The sequence below is a fragment of the Eulemur rufifrons genome, chromosome 10 (assembly GCF_041146395.1).
Source record: "Eulemur rufifrons isolate Redbay chromosome 10, OSU_ERuf_1, whole genome shotgun sequence".
Taxonomy (NCBI): Eukaryota; Metazoa; Chordata; class Mammalia; order Primates; family Lemuridae; genus Eulemur; species Eulemur rufifrons.
In genome coordinates this window covers 5098656-5117614 of record NC_090992.1, presented here as the reverse complement: position 1 = coordinate 5117614, position 18959 = coordinate 5098656, and the positions used below count along the sequence as shown (strand labels likewise).

General features: G+C 37.9%; 2 protein-coding genes across 27 annotated transcripts in view; one reads left to right on the top strand and one right to left on the bottom strand.

Moving 5' to 3' along the window:
* The window catches only part of FAM13B (family with sequence similarity 13 member B), a 76944-nt gene extending 70690 nt beyond the window's left edge, over window positions 1-6254 (top strand). For all 25 annotated transcript variants that reach the window (XM_069483679.1, XM_069483670.1, XM_069483673.1 and 22 more), the window contains 4 exons: window positions 1078-1161; window positions 1254-1417; window positions 2333-2434; window positions 3758-6254. In XM_069483679.1, the coding sequence (XP_069339780.1) occupies window positions 1078-1161; window positions 1254-1417; window positions 2333-2434; window positions 3758-3881 (474 nt within the window). In that variant the 3' untranslated portion in view covers window positions 3882-6254. The remainder of the gene's footprint in view (window positions 1-1077; window positions 1162-1253; window positions 1418-2332; window positions 2435-3757) is intronic.
* PKD2L2 (polycystin 2 like 2, transient receptor potential cation channel) overlaps window positions 3636-18959 on the bottom strand; it is a 38138-nt gene continuing 22814 nt past the window's right edge. Inside the window, exons 8-13 of one of the 2 annotated variants that reach the window (XM_069483681.1) lie at window positions 15388-15489; window positions 13805-13869; window positions 13093-13144; window positions 7898-8010; window positions 7358-7465; window positions 3636-4306 (exon numbers count right to left, since the gene is read on the bottom strand). In XM_069483681.1, coding sequence (XP_069339782.1) covers window positions 7369-7465; window positions 7898-8010; window positions 13093-13144; window positions 13805-13869; window positions 15388-15489 — 429 coding nt within the window. In that variant the 3' untranslated portion in view covers window positions 3636-4306; window positions 7358-7368. Of the gene's footprint in view, window positions 4307-7357; window positions 7466-7897; window positions 8011-13092; window positions 13148-13804; window positions 13870-15387; window positions 15490-16528; window positions 16650-18959 lie in introns of both variants that reach the window. The other variant, XM_069483680.1, reaches the window with a different exon arrangement.

Sequence of the window (18959 nt, the reverse complement as noted above, 5' to 3'; positions counted from 1 at the left end):
AATGTTCACAATAGTATTCATAATAGCTGAAAAGTAGAAGCAACCCCAATGTCTGTCAACTAATGGATAAATAAAATGTGGTATGTCCATACACTGAAATATTATTCTGCCATAAAAAGGAAAGAAATACTGGTATATGCCACAGCATGAGTGAACTTGAAAACGTGCTAAATGAAAGAAGCAAGACAAAAAAGGCCACATATTATATAATCTCATTTATATGAAATATTGATAATAGGCAAGCCGACTGAGACAGAATGTTATATTAATTACTGTTTCCCAAGAGCCACGGGGAGAGTGCAAGTAAGTCTAGCTAATGGGCCAAGACTTCTTTTCAGGTGATGAAATGTTCTGAAATGAGTGGTGATGGTTGCATGACCTAGTGAATATACTAACAACCATTGAATTGTACATTTTAAAAGAGTGAATTTTATGGTATGTGATTATATCTTAATAAAGCTGGTTGTTGTTGTTTTTCTTTGAGACAGAGTCTCACTCTGTCGCCCTGGGTAGAGTGCAATGGCATTGTCATACCTCATTGCAACCTCAAACTCCTGGGCTCAAGTGATCCTCCTGCCTCAGCCTCCCGAGTAGCTGGGACTACAGGCGCATGCCATGATGCCCGGCTAATTTTTCTGTTTTTTCAGTAGAGACGGGGTTTCCCTCTTGCTCCTGCCTTAGCCTCTCAGAGTGCTAGGATTATAGGCATAAGCCACTGGGGCTGGCCTAAAGCTGTTATTTTTTTCAAAAAGAAGGGTCCTTAGACCAAAAAAGTTGATAACTAGTTTTTAAAAGAAAGATGCTTCCAAATTAAAGTATATGTTCTTATTTAGAATTTTGAAAATATTTGTTGAATGATCTCTTTGAGACTTTTCTCGACATTATCATTTTTCACCCTTGTGCATAAGTAAAAAGAAAAATAGAAGCAAAAAAATTTATTAATCCCAAAAAATATTTAAAGCAAATGCTTAAGATTTTGAAAATAAAGTTTAACATTTGTAACATAATGAAGTGAGGCTTCACTGGACGCTTTAAATACTTACAATGTAAAACTGTTTATATAATTGATTGTTATAGGGATCTCCATCCACCAAGCGAAGGGGTCAGATGTTACAGCCAATCATAGAAGGAGAAACTGCACATTTTTTTGAAGAAATCAAGGTAATTCTTTAAAGAAATCATTCTCTGATCTTTTTTCTAAAGGAAAAGTTGAAAGTCAAAGTATGTTTGATTCTGTTTGGATGTCTTTTTAGGAAGAAGAAGAAGATGGTATTAGTCTGTCCTCTGAGTTAAGTGATATCTTGAAAACTGCTGTACAGGTAGAGTCTTCATTGGAAAACTCAGAATCTGATGTTGAAGAAAATCAAGAAAAACTGGCTCTGGATCTCCGATTGTCAAGTACTAGAGCAGCTTCTATGTATGTATACTGGTTTGTGATTTTAGCCTATTTGTATAATAAAATTTATAGGCCAAGAAATTTGACATTAAATAATTGTACTTGGAGGGAATTAATACAAGAGATTAATCAAGGGATACACACCCTTCTTAACTGTGATTTACAAATATGTTGTCTACCTGCTTTCTTGATTAAACATTGGTGTGTTTCAAAAGTTAAAAAAAAAAAAAAAAAACAACCTTACATTTGATTTATAACAAAGTACAGGAACCAGTTGAAAGTTTATGTTAGTTTGTTCTGTATCAGTTTCTTTACCTTTGGACGTACGGTGTACGACAGTTTGTTTTTTTTGTTTGTGTTTTTTTTTTTTTTTTGAGACAGAGTCTCACTCTGTCGCCCGGGCTAGAGTGAGTGCCATGGCGTCAGCCTAGCTCACAGCAACCTCAAACTCCTGGGCTTAAGAGATCCTACTGCCTCAGCCTCCCGAGTAGCTGGGACTACAGGCATGTGCCACCATGCCCGGCTAATTTTTTCCATATATATTTTTAGTTGGCCAGATAATTTCTGTCTATTTTTAGTAGAGACGGGGGGGGGGGGGGGGTCTCACTCTTTCTCAGGCTGGTCTTGAACTCCTGACCTCGAGCGATCCACCCGCCTCGGCCTCCCAGAGTGCTAGGATTACTGGCGTGAGCCACCACACCCATCCAACTTAAACCTGACTTCACTTTATGATCACCTGGGAAGATTGTTTTTTTAAAAAGTACTAATGCTGAGCCCTACCTTATTCTGATTTAATTGGTTTGGGGTGGAGCTTAGGCATTGGTGGGTGCTAAATGTTCCCAGCAGATTTTAATTTGCAGCCAGGGCCAGAACAACTGTTAAGAGTATAATCAACCTTGGCCTTCCAATAATGTTTTTCTTCCATTTCAATTTTAGGCCTGAATTACTGGAACAACTATGGAAAGCCAGAGCTGAAAAAAAGAAACTACGTAAAACATTACGGGAATTTGAAGAAACGTTTTATCAACAAAATGGAAGGTTTGTTGAGCAGCATAAAATTAAGTCATCTCTCTCCTTTAACTCCCAAGTGCCCATATGTTAAAATAGTGGAATATATGAGATCAGAAAGAAATTGTGCATATAGGATGTTAGCACTGGAAGTAAAATTTAAAAATATTCCTTTATGCTCTGAAGCCCTGCTATTAATGGCAGGGAAAAGTCAGCTGGTGTAAACAACATCTAATAAACTATTTTGAGGTTATCCTAGGGAGCTTGGTTGTGTTGCAGTGATTTTATATTCTTTAATTCTGTATCCTTACCCTTTTGGAAGTGGTAGTAAAGTGAGATATTTCTCATTTTAAAAAGGATCTCATAACAAGAGTGGTATCCTCAACTAGTTTGGATTTAAAATTTTTATACGTGCTTAGGCTGCACGTTGAGTTACAGGTTGCCCATTTCCAAGGTGTGTCACTGTGGCAGTCGTGTGGCTCCTATAGTAAAATATGGCACGTGTGTTTCTCTAACTGGGAAATGCCCACTTGACCCTGAGGGGTCTTTTAAAACTAAGAAAAATATATTCTAATTCAGATGGTGGCCAGAAATGAGAGTTAAATTATCTCAGGCCACAAAAATGTTTTTCTAAGTAACTGGGTAGTCTTACCAAGCTGGTAGCTAATATAACAAATTCTAAAATGCATTTACTCTAAATTCTCTCTGCTTTGTGAGTCTCATATATAGGTTAGCATATATAATTAAGACAATCTGAAGTTTCAGGAATTCATTTTCCCAAGTGCCTTCTATTTGTTTTTATTACTGGAAGAAAATTTTGTTTATGATTATACTTAGGATGGTTTGATGCTTTAGCTAGTGATTAAACTAAATTGCATTGGGTCGTTAATAAAAAGTTAGGTTAGTAAACTGCTCTTTTGTTGCAGGTATGATGGTTTACTTTTACATGTTAATTCACTGGAGCCACAGTTAACTATTAATAAATGTATGAAATCATTCAGTATAGCCTTCTAGCACTTAATAGATACTTACAGACCTGGCAGAGTGTAGCAGTGGATGTCTTACTAAGATATTAGGTTACCTCTAGTTATCTAGACTGATCATTGATAAGAAGTATAGCATCATTTAATCAGTGGAGAAATCCATCAAAAATAAGAGCATTTTAGTAATGTTTCTTCAGGGGGTAGAAGGGGGGTGATTGGGGAATAAATCCAATAACCTTTTTGCTTGTAGAGCAACTTTTTATTTGAACTTTTATGTAGTGACATTATGTCTCATGTTAGGAGAAATTCTGGGTCTTTATTATTTTCCAAATGATATCTAGAACATTACAGATATTATTTTCTTCCCTAGGAATGCCCAGAAAGAGGATCGTGTTCCAGTGCTTGAGGAGTACAGGGAGTATAAGAAAATTAAAGCAAAGCTTAGACTTCTTGAAGTTCTTATAAGCAAACAAGATTCTTCAAAATCCATATAAAGTATGCTCCTTGAGAATTCATATCATAAAGTCAGTTGTATTCCTTGAAGCTATCATCATGTGTACTTGGCTGATACTTGAGTTCATTTTGTCAGGCACTCAGAGAATCTCATTTTGTCCTTGGTTGTGATGCCACTAAACAAATGGTGGGAGGGTAAGTAGGCCCTCCCTAGGGAGTGTAAGTGATGTTGCGTATTAACGACAGACTGTCCTCTCCACCTTTAGCAAACATACAGTTTCCTTCATTGTTTTGTACTATAAATACATCCTTTTAGCAAGAGACTAGGATTTTATCCTTTCAACTTCAAGAACTTTGGAAATACAAGTTTTTTGTTATTACCAATGTTTTGTTTTTCATTACTGAAGAAAATTGAGAGGAAAATCTTCACACTGAATTCTTCGGTTGCCTTTTTCTTCCAGAATGACTGAAAATTTGAAAGAAAAGCCTATAAAAGTGCACATATGGAACTATGTGTTCTATGTTTTCTTAGAAAACCAAAATCAAACTGAAATTTCAAGTCCTACTGTGGAACACCTTTCTGTTTAATTCCCAAAGTGACACCTTACAGGTAATATGTTAGCAAAATGTCGCAATTCAGTGGTCACACAGCTCCTGGATAAAGATAACAGTGGGTAGATCAAAAAGTGACCTTGCTTAGTATATTGAAAACACATACCACACATCGTACACAGAAATGAATCATATCACATGCTGCCTATGGGACTTAAGTTACTGTTTGTTTCCTAAGTTACTGTTTATCAGCTGGCGATGATGTGATTTGTCTGGAGCAGATCCTCTGCAGTACCCCCCCCCCCCCGCCCCCCCGCCCTTCCAGATAATGTGAGAAAATAGCCATGTCAGTATGTAGGAATTCTGATGGTGCTGAGATTTGTGTGTTCAATCAGATGGGCCTAAATTGGAAGTAAATCTGTTCTTAACAAGGGCTATACCACTGCATTTTTTACATGTACTTTAGGAGGTCGCATCTTTGTCCCCCCTCTTTTAATCAGCAGAATCCATACAAAAAACACCCGCTGAAGGGACCGCCTTTTGCTCAATCATATGCTGTTTAAAGCAGCTGTTTACAGGGTGTGTAGTGGTATACCCCTTGTCATATACTCTTAGCATATCTTTTTGCCTTTGGCTTTGCATGTCTTTTCTTCAGGTACTCTCTTGGTATCATTCTGCTAATTATTTTTACAGAATGGTGACTTCATTTGTGCTAACAGTGCAATAGCAGATTTGGGTCAGACTTAATCTAAGTGTTAATTTTTTTTCCTGGTGCTTTTTTGGATTGATGACTGTCTCACTTTGTGCCCATGATTTGCATGCAATGACTCATGCATGGTTTTTCTTAACTAGCTAATATTAACAATTTTTTCCGTATAAAAATAGAATTTTGCAACATCCTCTAATAAGGTGAGGGAAGCATGAACCTCAGACTTCTGGCACTATTACATAGTAAGCACATGAAGTAGCTTGGTAATAAATAGTGATTCTAGTACTTCACATTTCACCTGTGTGTGCAATGCCTTTTTTGCGGGGAGGGAAAATCTAATAGTGAATGTATAGTTGGGGAATAAAAAAGCACTAAAATCCAGCCCTTTTTGTGTGGTTTCCTTTTGATACAACTAGGTTATTCATAATGTATACCTAGAAAAGTGAAATTGAAAACACCACAAGACGTATCACTTTAATTTGAATCCATCATGCAGTGTACATTTCAGTTAATATCTTTTAGCCTCCTGACAGGAGTGTATCCAAACATCTAATTTTATGTGCACTGTACATTTTATATGAATGTTATTTTATATACCACATGCAGAAATGTCCATATGTACTATTTAAATGTTTTAAATAATATATTCCTTCTTTATAATGCTAAATCTATATGAGGACCATATTTTTATAAGTCAGTGGCCTGATTGGTTTCATTTTAGAATTAACAGCTGCTTCATGATGTTTTTCAGTGTTAATGTTTGACGACAAGTAGACTAGATAGTAGTGGCATGGCAACACTTATGTGACAGTATTGTGTGTCATTATTGAGTCATAGGTGGTAAAGTTAGGCAGTTTGTGATAGTTTTACTTTGGTACAAATAAAAACTATATACAGATAATATATAGATATAGATATCTATGTGTCCACCAGTATAACTGCGTTGCTGTGTCTGGCACTTCATTGTACAGACTTTTGTAATAAAAGAACTTGAATGTTCTAAGTCAAATGTATGTTTGTTTTTCCAGTAGGTGTTAAAAAGAGAAAATATGGACTTCCAAGTGTTCCCTTACCTTGATGTTTTTAGGCTTTGTTTGAATCACCCCTCCCAGGAACCATGTTAGGGCATAACAGAGTCACTCAACTGTTTGGCTGGCCACCGCTCTGGGGAGCGGTAAGGCAGGAAAAGGCCATGTTGTTTATTCCCTTGTGGATATCAAGGGAGAAGCTGCAGGGGGAATAGTTAGCATTTCTTGTTGCAGTGAATTATCCTATTAAGAAAACCCGATGTACAGTCTCTTAAGAGAATAGTTTGGCCTGAGGAAGGTGGGGGTAGTAATTTTAAAAATATTTTTATTCAAGTTTTGAAATCCAGGGACTTTGGAGCACCACTGTGAAAGTTGTGTGCCACGGTCACGTGATGGTGCTTGGGCTAAGAGGACAGACATATGGCTATTCTGGGGGTCTTACATAGCCTATAAAAATTAGAAGAGTTTCCGTCCGTTTCCAAAATGCCACTCGTGCAAAACTTTCCAACCATCCCAACAGGGCTCCTACACTTCCCAGACATAACTTCTTATGCTGCTGATACACCTGCCCTGCTCTTTATTTTATTCTTGGGAAATAGCTTCAAACTGCCTAGGTGAATTTCAAGTTTGAAAATATTAGTAAAATTTCTGTAGATGGTTGGGGAGTTGGTTCCACACTTTGGTTTTTTTCAGGAGACTTCAAATTCTAAAGAATGGAGGGAGACTATTTTACTTGGGTCTTATATAATGGTCTAAATCTTTATTAATTTAAATAATCTATGGCCAAAGGAAGACAGAACATGGTATATGATGCACTTGAAATTACTAACTCTTCTTACACTCTGTAACTGTAAGAAAACGGTCTTTACCTACTCATCGAACTATTAATTAGAGAGCTGCCTCATGAACCATAAGCATTATTTTGTACTTTCCTTCACATTCCTGGAATTTAATAATAAACCTCATTATAAAATCCTTTGTGTGTATAGCAGTGTATATGTATTTTGCAGGAATGTTGTACTATGCATGGACTGTATGGTGGGTCCCAGTTAGGGGCACTTAATTCTTGGAAATCATTTGATTATTATAATTGATCTGAGGATAGTTTGGTGATAGGTGGTATAGGGCTTTTCAGGTGTGATGTGCCTGAAATGTATACAAGTTTAGGAAATAATTCATGAATAAGTCTTTGTTAGAAATGCTCAATCATTACATCACTGATTCTCACCTCCACTCGTCTCATTGTCCTAGAGCCGAGAGCTTTCTCATTACTTGGTTTAGTTTCGAATTGATGTAGTGTAATTCTTTCTCCAGCTCCACAGCATATAAAAAGAGTCTAGAAGATAATTGGAAGGGAAGTAGAGAATGAGTCAGTAACACTCTTTCATGTATGAAGAGACAGCAGGTTATTGGTGCCTATTGTGAAATGCTTTGAGTGGGAAGATAGTACTGTAAGCTCCTAAAACATGCCTTATTTGGCCAGTTATAGATCTAATATTCTAAAGCTGTATGGAGAACAGTATCTGCTATGCATATGAAATATAAATGGCAGTTCCTATTATTTAGAGCTGTAGGGATAAAAGAAATCGGTCTCTCACCTTTTATGCAAATGAAGTTAACATAGTTTAATTTTAAAATTGGGTAGAAAATTTTTAAAAATGGCGTCAACAGAATAAGGTTGTGGGTTCAGGAAAATAATGTGTGTAACTCATATCCTCAATCCCCATATCATGATATCCCATAGTACCCTGGTTAGAACAAATCTTACTCTCCATATTCTTGCTGAGTGACAGGCTGGTAGTCGTCTTGAATTTCTGTGGAATAATACTTTTTCTCAAGCCTCTCTTTCCATGTTTTCATCTTCTCTGCCCTTTGAATCTCCTGTCAAGTTAGAGGACAAGTCAATACAGGCTGCAGTCTGACCAGAAGAGGATAAATGTGTCAGGCAAACCAGTGTGTGAAAGACTGGTCTTCCTGTGCAGATCGCTGTTCAGGCCTTTGGCACGCAAGCATCACAGGGTTGAGGATCTTCAGCTGTTCTCCTCTGGCCTCAGATTTTGAGCCCCACTGGCTTTTTCCCTGCCTGGGTTTTAGGTCTGTGCACCAGCAGAGTCACTGCAGAGCACTTGGCTGATATAAGAGCTGTTTAGCAGATAGGGAAGTTGGGTGGAGTATTTTTCTTTCTTTTTTTTTTTTTGTATTATAAGTTATTCTCATTTCACTGCCTTGCATCTCCATCTGAGTTTCTTTCAGATTTTCTCCTTCATTTGGTCAAAGGTGAAATGTTCTTTCTGTACCTCTGTTATTTAACGTACCAAATGTACTTTGGAGCACGTCTATAGTTACTCCTTGCCCTCCCTGAGCAGCTTCTCAGCCAGGCTACCCCAGACCTACCAAGTACCCTCTTTGTAGTCAGCACATTGGTTATCAATGTGTGTACTCCAGTCTGTCCACATACCCCCAGACAGGCCTCTCATACCAGGAAATTCGTGTTGCTGTACCCTCCTGTGCATTGTTTTCACTACATCCCCCTTCCTTATATCCAAATATCATTTTCCCAACTTGAGAAAAAATGCCTGTGTGTTGTGGAAAATAGGGACAGCTGTAGAAGAAAAGAGGGAAAAGAGACAGCTCACCCAGCTGCGACTGACAGACTTCAGTAAATTGGTGTGGTGCTGCCGTGCTCCAGCAATAATGCTAGGTAGCAAAGTGGATGTCTTTATAAGGGAGAGATCTTCTGATTGCCTTCCTCCGAAAGGATGGTGATGCTTAATGTCATACACTGTGTTTGCCTGATAAATGTGTACTCTTGTGGTCAGACAAACTTATATCAAGCAATGTCTTTCTCTAAACCAGCATCCAAAGCAAGAAAGGACAGCTTTCAATCTTTCTAGTTTTATTTTAGAAACATTACAGCATGCATGTTTTGGGATGTTTACTAATACTTTTAATGTGGTGTTAAAGTGATAGGCCCCACAACCATTTCTAAGTGACCAGGCCAATTAAAGTGGATGCATTAGTAATACAGGCCAAATAGACTATGCATGGTAAACTTTACTCATGCTTCAAAAAGCTCCTTTCAGCTATCACTTTTTCTGCGAAGCCTCCTTTGACATTCATTGGAAAGTGGTACCTTTTCTCAACAGGCCAAGCACCAACTCTTTGGGGCCCTTCCTCCCAGCTCCTAGGTTCTGGTCACCCTACGTCCCTTGTAGGTCTGTCTCCTACAGTTTTCTGTGGATTACTTTAGTGTCCACATTGGTCCTATAGTCCTCTAACACCTCAGAAATGAATTATCTGTACCAAACCCCCTCTTTTTGAACTGCCTAGTATGTTTCTGTTTTTCTGACTGAACTCTTAACTGAGGAATACTTCGTAGCAGGGGAGGTCCAAAGAAACAGACCCTCATTAATAGCATCCTTCCACCAAGGGACGCCACAGTTGACTTAAGAATTTCAGACTGCCAGGCCGGGTGTGGTGGCTCACACCTGTAATCCTAGCACTTTGGGAGGTCAAGGTGGGAGGATCACTTAAGCCCAGGAGTTAGAGGTTGCAGTGAGCTATGATGACTCTACTGTACTCTAGCCTGGGTGACACAGCAAGACTCTGTCTCAAAAAAAAAAAAAAAAAAATTCAGACTGCTACTTGGCCATTTGGGATTCCTCATACTGCAGAATCAGCAGGTAAAGAAGTGGTTACTTAACCAAGGTGATTAAGTTATGGGGCGGGGGGAGGGGATGGATCAAGTTACTGTTACAAAATAGGCAGAGATGGCTATATTTGGAACCCAGGGGATTCTTTGGGGTGCCTCTTAATACTTCCACGTCCAAAATTAAAAGGTAATAAACTACAGCACTCCATTAAAGGCAGGACCACTGAGAGTTCAGATTCTGAACTAATGAAGGTTCAGTTCATCCTAATGCAGCCAGCTGAGGTCTTGGCTATGGGCAAAGAGAATGATATGGAATGGGTAGGAGAAAGAAGTTCTATCAACTATAGTCTTGTCATCTATTACAGAAACAAAGACTTTAGCCTCTGTACATGTTTTCATCTTGTTACATACATGTATATTTATTTAAGCAATATTGGTGGTGGTTAAATTTGTAGTTTGAACATTAGGTTACAAAATATTCTTAGGGAGTTGTGATACAATTAATTAGAAAGGGGTCTTAACATAATCCAGCGAAGGATACAATTACTGCTGGGACTTTGCTTCTCCCTTTTTAGGGAGAAGATAAAAGCAACTTCACTTATATCAAAGGACAGTTCCATCTTATTAGACAGAAACTTGAAATCATTGTCATTTTATGGAAGTGCAAACATGTATGCCAAATAACCAAAAGGGTGGATTGGGCCAACTATTTAGCTAATGTTTCTCACCTCAAAATTTATTCTCTTACATTCTGCTCTATGATGCTGGGTTTGCCTTTGCAAACCTCATTCCCCAGACTCTTGCTAGCTGGATTTCTGTTAGATCCTGCCAGTATTTGGGAGATGGAGGGGAGAAAGGTCTTCTTGTTTCTTTCTCCCCTTTTTCTGTTGGCATTGCTTATACAATTGTAATTCTCTCCAGCAGCACTGGCTGCAGGCTGCAACGTCCAGCTGCTTTTGGCATACCCAGAACTGTCTCCCTCAGAAGTACAGGTTGAGGATCCCTAATCTGAAAATCCAAAATCCAGAGTGTTCCAAACTCTGAAACTTTTTAAACACCTACATGATGCTCACTGGAGCATTTTGGATTTCATATTTTCAAATTAGGAATGGTGAACCAGTAAGCATATAATACATATAATCCAAAATCCAAAAACATCTGAAAAACTTCTGGTACCAAGCATTTCAGATAAGGGGTACTGAACCTGCATCAGCAGCAGTAGGGGTGGGGCAGGGGGTGCCTTCTCCTCAGAGGACTGAGTGCGTAACCAGTTCCACAAGCCCCTTGGCCACAAGCTGTGAGGTTTGGGTAACCCCACCGTTTGTATCCTTAGCCCTGGGAGTGGTAATCTCTTCCTACAGGTATTTTTATTTGTTTCTCAGCTAGTTCATTGTTGGTCCATAGAAACACTACTGATCTTTGAATGTTGATTTCATTTTCCTCCAACTTTACTGAATTTATCAAACCTATTAATTTTTTGGTTGAGTCTTTAGGTTTTCTAGGTATAAGGTCATATCATCATCAAAGAGCGACAATTTGGCTTTTTCTTTTCCAATTTGGATGCCCTTTATTATATTCCTTTCTCTTGCCTGACTGTTCTAGCTAGAACTCCTAATATTGTGTTGAATAGGAGTGATGAAAATAGCATCCTTGTCTTGTTCCAGATCTTAGAGGGAAGGCTTTCAGCTTTTCCCCATTCGGTATGATGTTAGCTGTGGACCTTAACACTTTTGAAGAACGGGCCAATTATTTTGTAGAACATCCTTCAGTTTAGTTTTGTGTGAAATTTCGTCATGATTAGATTCAGGCTTTATATCTTTGACAGGGATGTCACAGAAGGGATGCTGATTCTGATAGTACCCTATCAGGTGGCATATGATTTCGGTTTGTTTCAATTCTAATGGTGGTTACTTTGATTATTTGATTAAGGTGCTATCAGACTTCTCCATTCTAAAATTACTGCTTGTATTTTTGTAATTAATGAGTATTTTGTGGAGAGGTATTGTAAATGTCTCATTCCTCATGAGAATTTTATTCATTGGTATGTTAAGTCAGTATAGACTCATGGAATTCTATTTTATTCAATGGATTATAAATCTTTACTCATTATAGCACTAAAATGTTCCCAGATTTGGTCAGTTTGGGCCCCTCAAACTGACTTGTGTTCTTTTAACAGATTTCCATCATTCTTTGAGCAATTTTACTTTCTGGCTCAACAAGATATTCCAGACTCATCTTGTTTAGTTGTCCTCCAGTATACTCGGGAGATTAGTTCCTGGACTCCCTGCTCATACCAAAATCTGCACATGAAATTCTACAGCTGGCCCTACAGAACCTGTGTGTTTGAAAAGTCAGCCCTTCTTATACGTGGGTTTCATATCCTTAAAATACTGTGTTTTCAATCTGAGTGAAATAAAATCTGTGTATAAGTGGACACATGCAGTTCACACCTGTGTCAAAGGGTCAACTGTACTTTCCAGCCCTGGAATTAGTCATATCTCCAAGGAGCTCCAGTTCCTTTCATAGGAGAATGGTATTTGGAGACCAAGTTCTGGGTACTAGTTGTGCCCTTGCTACTAGGATATCATTTCTTTTAGCCCTCAGAGTGGAGAGAGCTAGAAAATACACGTAGGTCTGTATGCACACACACACACATCTACAATTCTAATTCAACATCACAAAGTTCATTTTAACCTCTCTCCTTTTCATTTTTGTGGCTCCTTTATCTGACACTGAGAAACCTGACTCCCTCCAGTATTTGTTTGCTTGCTTATCCCAGTCTCCCAACCCTGCTGTCATCTCTCTGAGCATTTGTCGGGGCAGCAGGGTGGGGTGACCAGAAGTAGAACAGTGTTCTATTTTTTTTTCCCCCAGTTGAATGGTGGTGATATGTATTTCTTAAACTCCATCTATATGTTCCTTAAATTCCACATTTGTTGAATATGTTATAATTTTTTAAATATAAAAATGAAATCATTAAAATAATTCATCACCTTAAGGGTTACAAGAGAAAAATTGTATAATCATCTCAACAGAGTGTACTCACTATAAATACCCAGTGTTAAAATTCCACAGTGAGTGCACATGTGCAGGACGAGGGTATCTGGCTGAGAGTACCAATAGGAGAGGAAGCATCTGGAATCCAAATGGTTTGTCCTAAATGAGAAAGGATCTAGATTCTGGGAGATCTGCTTGGAGGTGACAACTACTGCTCAGAAAAAAGCAAGTCATTTCAATTCTTAATTAGAACATTTGTAAGCATATTTCTAATACAGCTACCACTTTTGTTTACGAAAAAATTAAAACCTTACATTTTCATCAAAGCCTTCTCTTCTAGCTTGTTCAGCCAAATCTCTCCTTTTGCTTCTGAGAATATAAAATAAAAATCAGAGGCATATGACAGTAAAAAGGGAGATGCCACCTAAAATATGATCAGATATATAGTGAGCATCTGAATTGTATTTCTGTTCTTTCTGATAATAAGTGCTAGTTATTTGGAAAATGTATTCATTAATATGTTCTCCAGAGTATCACATGTCATTAACTGTTTAAAAGAAAAGTGTACGCCCCAGAGGTCTGAGGCCAGAGGCCTGAGTTTGGGAAGCATTCTGACACCAAAATCATTCAATAAATGTGAGTATTATATAAGTTTTGTCCATAAGTATTATGTGTAAAATCTTCTTATTTTGGTAGCTAAGCAAATACACTTAATGTAGACTAAAATTATTTCCATCTTTTTTTAGAGAGACTTTATTCTCTTCCCCAGTTTTCTCTTAAAACTTTTTCCGAGTGGCTTGGCATGCATTATATTAATCTTACATTAGCTTAGAGCTTCACTGGATCTTAGCCAAAAGGCCGAGAAGTGATAAACTTAGAGTTTCCTGCTCAGAACTTAGGAGGCACTACTGAATCACCACAAAGGATGGTGGTTGTCTTGCAGTCAAAACCTTATTCGTTGCAAGTTCCTTATATAATGTAGAATTTTAAAATGGTAAGTTACAAATTTGAGAAAGTTCATCTTACGTTTTGTTGTCTTCATCTGTTTGAGCTTTCTTCAGTTTGAGTTTCTCAAGAGCGTTTGTATAACTCTGGGCATAATTAAAAGTAGTGTGAGAATTCACCAAAAATACATCCTGTAGTATTAATGTTTAATCAAAGTAAAGAAATATGGAATGCTTGTCTCTGGGGACTGCTACCCTAAAGAAATGTGGAGGCAGAATGCTGTGATTGTCCTTTCACCTGGTCACTACTGATGGTTTCGGCCTGCTGGTGAAAAGGGGGTTCTTCTCTTGGGGAGCGTGACACTTGAAGAAAACAAAAATCTTGTAAAAGTATTGAAATGTATTGTATTAAGGAAGTTAAAACTTTTAATGCATATAACCAGCAGCATTCTTAAGATAAAAGATGGGGGAAAAATCACAATTAAGCTTATTGTGGACATCGTAACAGGTTTCTTTTACAGATAAGTTCTTAGACATAGTTCTTAAACCGTATTAACCCCACAGCAACTGGGACCTTTTCTCTGCGAAGTGCTTTGCTTAGAGCCATGAAGTATGCAGAGATGGCTAAGCTGGTAGGGAGGTGTGACCAGTACTCACATAACTCTTCTACAGCTCAAAGTGAGGTAGGTGTCAAGAGGACAGGGCAGATTCCACTCTTTCAAGGAGAGTAGAATATTAGCAAGATAGATCAGAGCTGTGGGAATATTTCAGGGGTCAGACTGATCTGAGCAAAGCTGAGAGGAGAGAGAACGAGCAAACATGGTATATAGCACAGTGCTCAAAACAGATTGGCTGGGACATAATGGTGCTGTAAATAGAGACAGAAAGGTATAAACGCTATAGTAAAATGGTAGTTAATAAAGATAGATTGGGACTGTGGGACTTGAGGAGGACTTGGAATATTTGAATAAGGAATTCGGACTTATTTTGATAGGCCGAGGGAAGCTGATACGCTCAGATCTGGACTGGCACGGGAAAGAGGCCAGAACAGTTAAAGATGTCATCTGCAAAAGGCTGGGTGGAAAGTACTGAAAGCCCTAATCTAGTCGTGGGAGTTGGAATTCAAAGTGTCCTTGAATTTCACAAGTGTAAGCAAGAACTACAGAGATAAACTACATATAAGCCTTGACAAAAGACTGTATAAGGGAGAAGGAAATAAAGTCTTTTCAAGGTTTCTGAGCCAGGAGAGACTGAGATAATAGTGTGGCCATTAAAAGAAACAAGAGAAATGAGGAAGACAAGGCACATAGAGTTCTGGGTTTATATTATGGAAATTTGCCAGCATCTAAATTGCAAAGTTTTTGGAGGGATGAGATGCTTTTATTATAATACCCAACAGTGCTTTGCATTTCAGAAATAATAACTATTTTATATATAGAACTCTGAAGTAAATTTGGCTACATTTTTAAAGCCAGAAAGCATATTTCTCTTCCCTAGTAGTAAAATAATGCAAATAACATTGCAGTAACACTGGATCAAAACACAAAAACAAAACCCAAGGCGTGGGAGTTTGGGGGTAGTGGTGGAGTGTTTATTCAAACTGCAAGAGTATAAACTGAATAAGACGTGTCCTAGAATTCTAGTTAGGAATAGAATTTGACTTACCTTTTTAATCATTTCACCAAGTTCAAAGTCTGGCCTTCTGCCTATTGAATAATCAGCTTTCACTTCAGAATAGGTATCATTAATTATTGCCAAGAACATGTTCTGGGAAGAAATAGTCAAATAATTATTTTAATAAAAATTTAGTAAGTAACCCATATGCTGTCTAATGACAGTGATATGTTTAATTTTTGTCTTAACCAATACTTCTGATAAAATCAGGATACCAACAGTTTGTCACTTGCTAGTCTAAATAATAGGGAAATGACTGGCAGACTACAATAGAGTAGAATGGAAAATGTGTAGTGTGTGGGTATGGGCAAATATGTTTTATGGTAAATGAGAAAAGCAGAATGTAAAGTAATGCATATGAACTGGTTACTAATATATATAATATATACACACATTAACCAGTGTTACATATCAGATTTAGAATGAGGTAATTATATGTTTATAAAGGTGTTTTAATTCTATGAAGCTGCTTAAATTCACAGTCTTATTAAGGCTCCTACAACTACTAATGTCCAGATAACACAAATGTGGAGAGCATATTCTTACCCCAGCCCACCTCTCCACTTTACATGGTGGCCCAGCTCTGACACCCTAAGACTCTTGGCCATCAGTAGGGGATAGCTTCTGTGCGTGACAAAAAGGGTTTTCATGGAGGATAATAACAATGCCTTGATTAGGAAGCCCAAATAGACTTGTTCTGAGTGCATGTGAGAGACCCATCCTATTAATAGATGTGACTCCTAGGAATCTCAGAGGATCATGAGCTTTCATCCACAAGAGCCAAAAGTCATTGCAATATGGGCAGAATATTAATAGCCGAATTCATACCTCATGGTGTGGCTTGTCCCAACCTTGAGAGATGTGGGACATTCAGGTTATTTGTGTAAGGGATTTAGCACATTCTTGTCTAAAATAAACATCCAAATGTTAAGTATTGTGATCACATTCTCCGTGGGACAACTTGAAAACATTAGTCACTAGAGGATCTTGATTACTAAGAATCCACACCATTCTTAATATATGTAAAGTGCTCCGGCAGCTAAGCGGTACTACAATTTCTCCTAAATGAATAATTTCATTTTTTATTCTAAACCACCCCCCTCCCCAAAAAGGAACATATGGTCATTCTTACCAGCAGTACAAAGAACACAAAAAAGATGAAAGTGATGAAGTAAATGGGTCCCAAGATCCGATTGGCTTGCTGAATACCAGCAAAATTAAAATCTCCAAGAACAATTCGAAATTGTGCAAATCTTTGTTGGGAAGAAAGAAAAACATTAGAAAATATCTGTTCATGTACACGTGTGACAACTGATGGGGGTTACTAATGTCTCTAGGAAAGTAGCTACATATGGCTTATGTTTTCTGGCTTTAAATTATGTTAGTACAGAGTTCCCTAAAACTGGACGTAGAAAATTCCCCTAAAGGCAAGACTTGAGATAGTTCAATAGCTGAACACGAAAACGTAGGGAACAGCGGGCTTCAGTTGATTTAACCAGTGTGAACTAAATGTTCACCTACAAGATCTGAACCTTGGGATATCTGTTTACCAATTGGTTTTGGCAGTGGCCGCCTTGGCCATTCCTGTGTCCCCTAAAACTTCGAATTCTTTGACTTGTACCTAGACTCAAGAGCCTTAAACTTTCTAATGACAATGATGTGTTTAATTTTTGTCTTAACCAATACTTCTGATAAAATCAGGATGCCAAGAATGTGTCACTTGCTAGTCTCAAACAAGTGTGATGATGATGCTCCACATTATCCTAGGGTTTAGTTTATCCTCTTCAATAACTATAAATGCTTAGTTTGATGTGAACTGTCATTTTAAATAGTGCAAACCTTCATTTTTCTAATTTTAAAGATGGAAAATGAAGAAATTGAGACTTTGAGTAGCATACTGGTTGCTACCAGAAGTAGAATTAGGATTTCCTAACCTGAAATCTTATTTTCTCATCATAACCGGACACTTCAGGGATATCAGTTACAAATTATGTGTGTATGTTATTTATTTTATGACCAAACTTGGGAAGAAATTTTTAATAGTATGTTGATACTCTGCATGATTAGTCAGTTAAAAGGGAGACCACTTCTTGTCCCTTATTGTTTTTGGGAGTCACATAAAGGGAACAGAGGACTATCTGTAACAAAGGAAGAAAGAGCATTCAAAGAAATAGGCTACTGAGAGTCCTATGAGTTCTCTGGCATTCCATCCCCTGTACTTAGCTGCGACCTGACCAAATCACACTTAAAATATTTATCCTGCTTTTAATACTAGTTCATAATGCTCTTCCACATAAGAGAAAAAGTGCTGAATTGGAAGGAAACCAAAACTCTCACCACAAATCAAATACCTTTTCCTTTCTGGCATAGGAGAATAAGAGGTTCTGCTTTAGTGTTTCCAACATGATCTTTTATCCTCACGTTGTAAAGGAAAAGATAATTTATAGGCACCCTTTCTCATTTTTTTCTCCTCTCCAGAAATTAGTAAATAAAGCTTCCATTTAACCCTTTTCTACCAGGAAAGTGTTCAGATACCTCTGCTCTGTAAAAGTGAGTAACAAAAACCTAAGCAATTTACTGAATGGTTAAAGTCACATGGAAACTGGAGATTCCAAATACAGTGTCTTTTTTCTCCTCTTAATTGGAGCTTAGTTTATCCTTTTTTTTTTTTTTTTTCTTTTTTGCAAGTTAAAAGGAACACTGTGACATCTCAGCGAACTGGGCTATATTGAATGAAATACTGTTTTGTAACTTCTTTTTTTTTTACTTTTTTTAGAGACAGCGTCTCATTCTGTTGCCCAGGCTGGAGTGCAGTGATGTGAACATAGCTCACTGTAGCCTCAAACTCCTGAGCTCAAGTGATCTTCCTGCCTCTTGCCTCAGCCTCCCGGAGTGCTAGGATTACAGGCATGAGCCACCATGCCCGGCCCACTGACTAATTTTGTAATTTTTAAAAAAATTTTTGCAGAGGTGTGTCTTGCTATGTTGCCCAGGCTGGCTTCAAGTGATCCTCCTGCCTCGGTCTCCCAAAGTGTTGGGATTACAGGTGTGAGCCACCACACCCAGCCTGTTCTGTAACTTCTTGATACTCCTGCTTTCTAGAGTTCTTTCTTACTGAATTAAAATAACTTACAGACTGTTCATAGTAACGTGCCATTTATCATGAATATGACTTTCCACTCTCAGAGGCAATGATTGGGTGATAATTATTCCTAAGCATTCTCCAAATATTTCCTCTCTCTCTGTCTTCTGTGACTCAGGTTAAACATATTTTGAGCCTTCTCATTTGATGCTTTGTCTCATACCCTCTCCCAACATTTTGTCTCTCTATGCCACATTTTTGATAATTCTTCTCACCTGTTTTCCACTTTGCTCACTTCTCTTGTGTCTTATTTGCTGTAAAACCTATCAACTGGGCTTTTAATCTCAGTCACTATAATTTTTACTTTGAATACTGTCCTGTTTCTCTAGAGATATTTTCTGACTTATGTTTTTTCTAAATATAGTTAGTATTGTTTGATTATTCCAGTAGCTGAAGTCTTTGAGTTTGTGTTGTCTGTTAT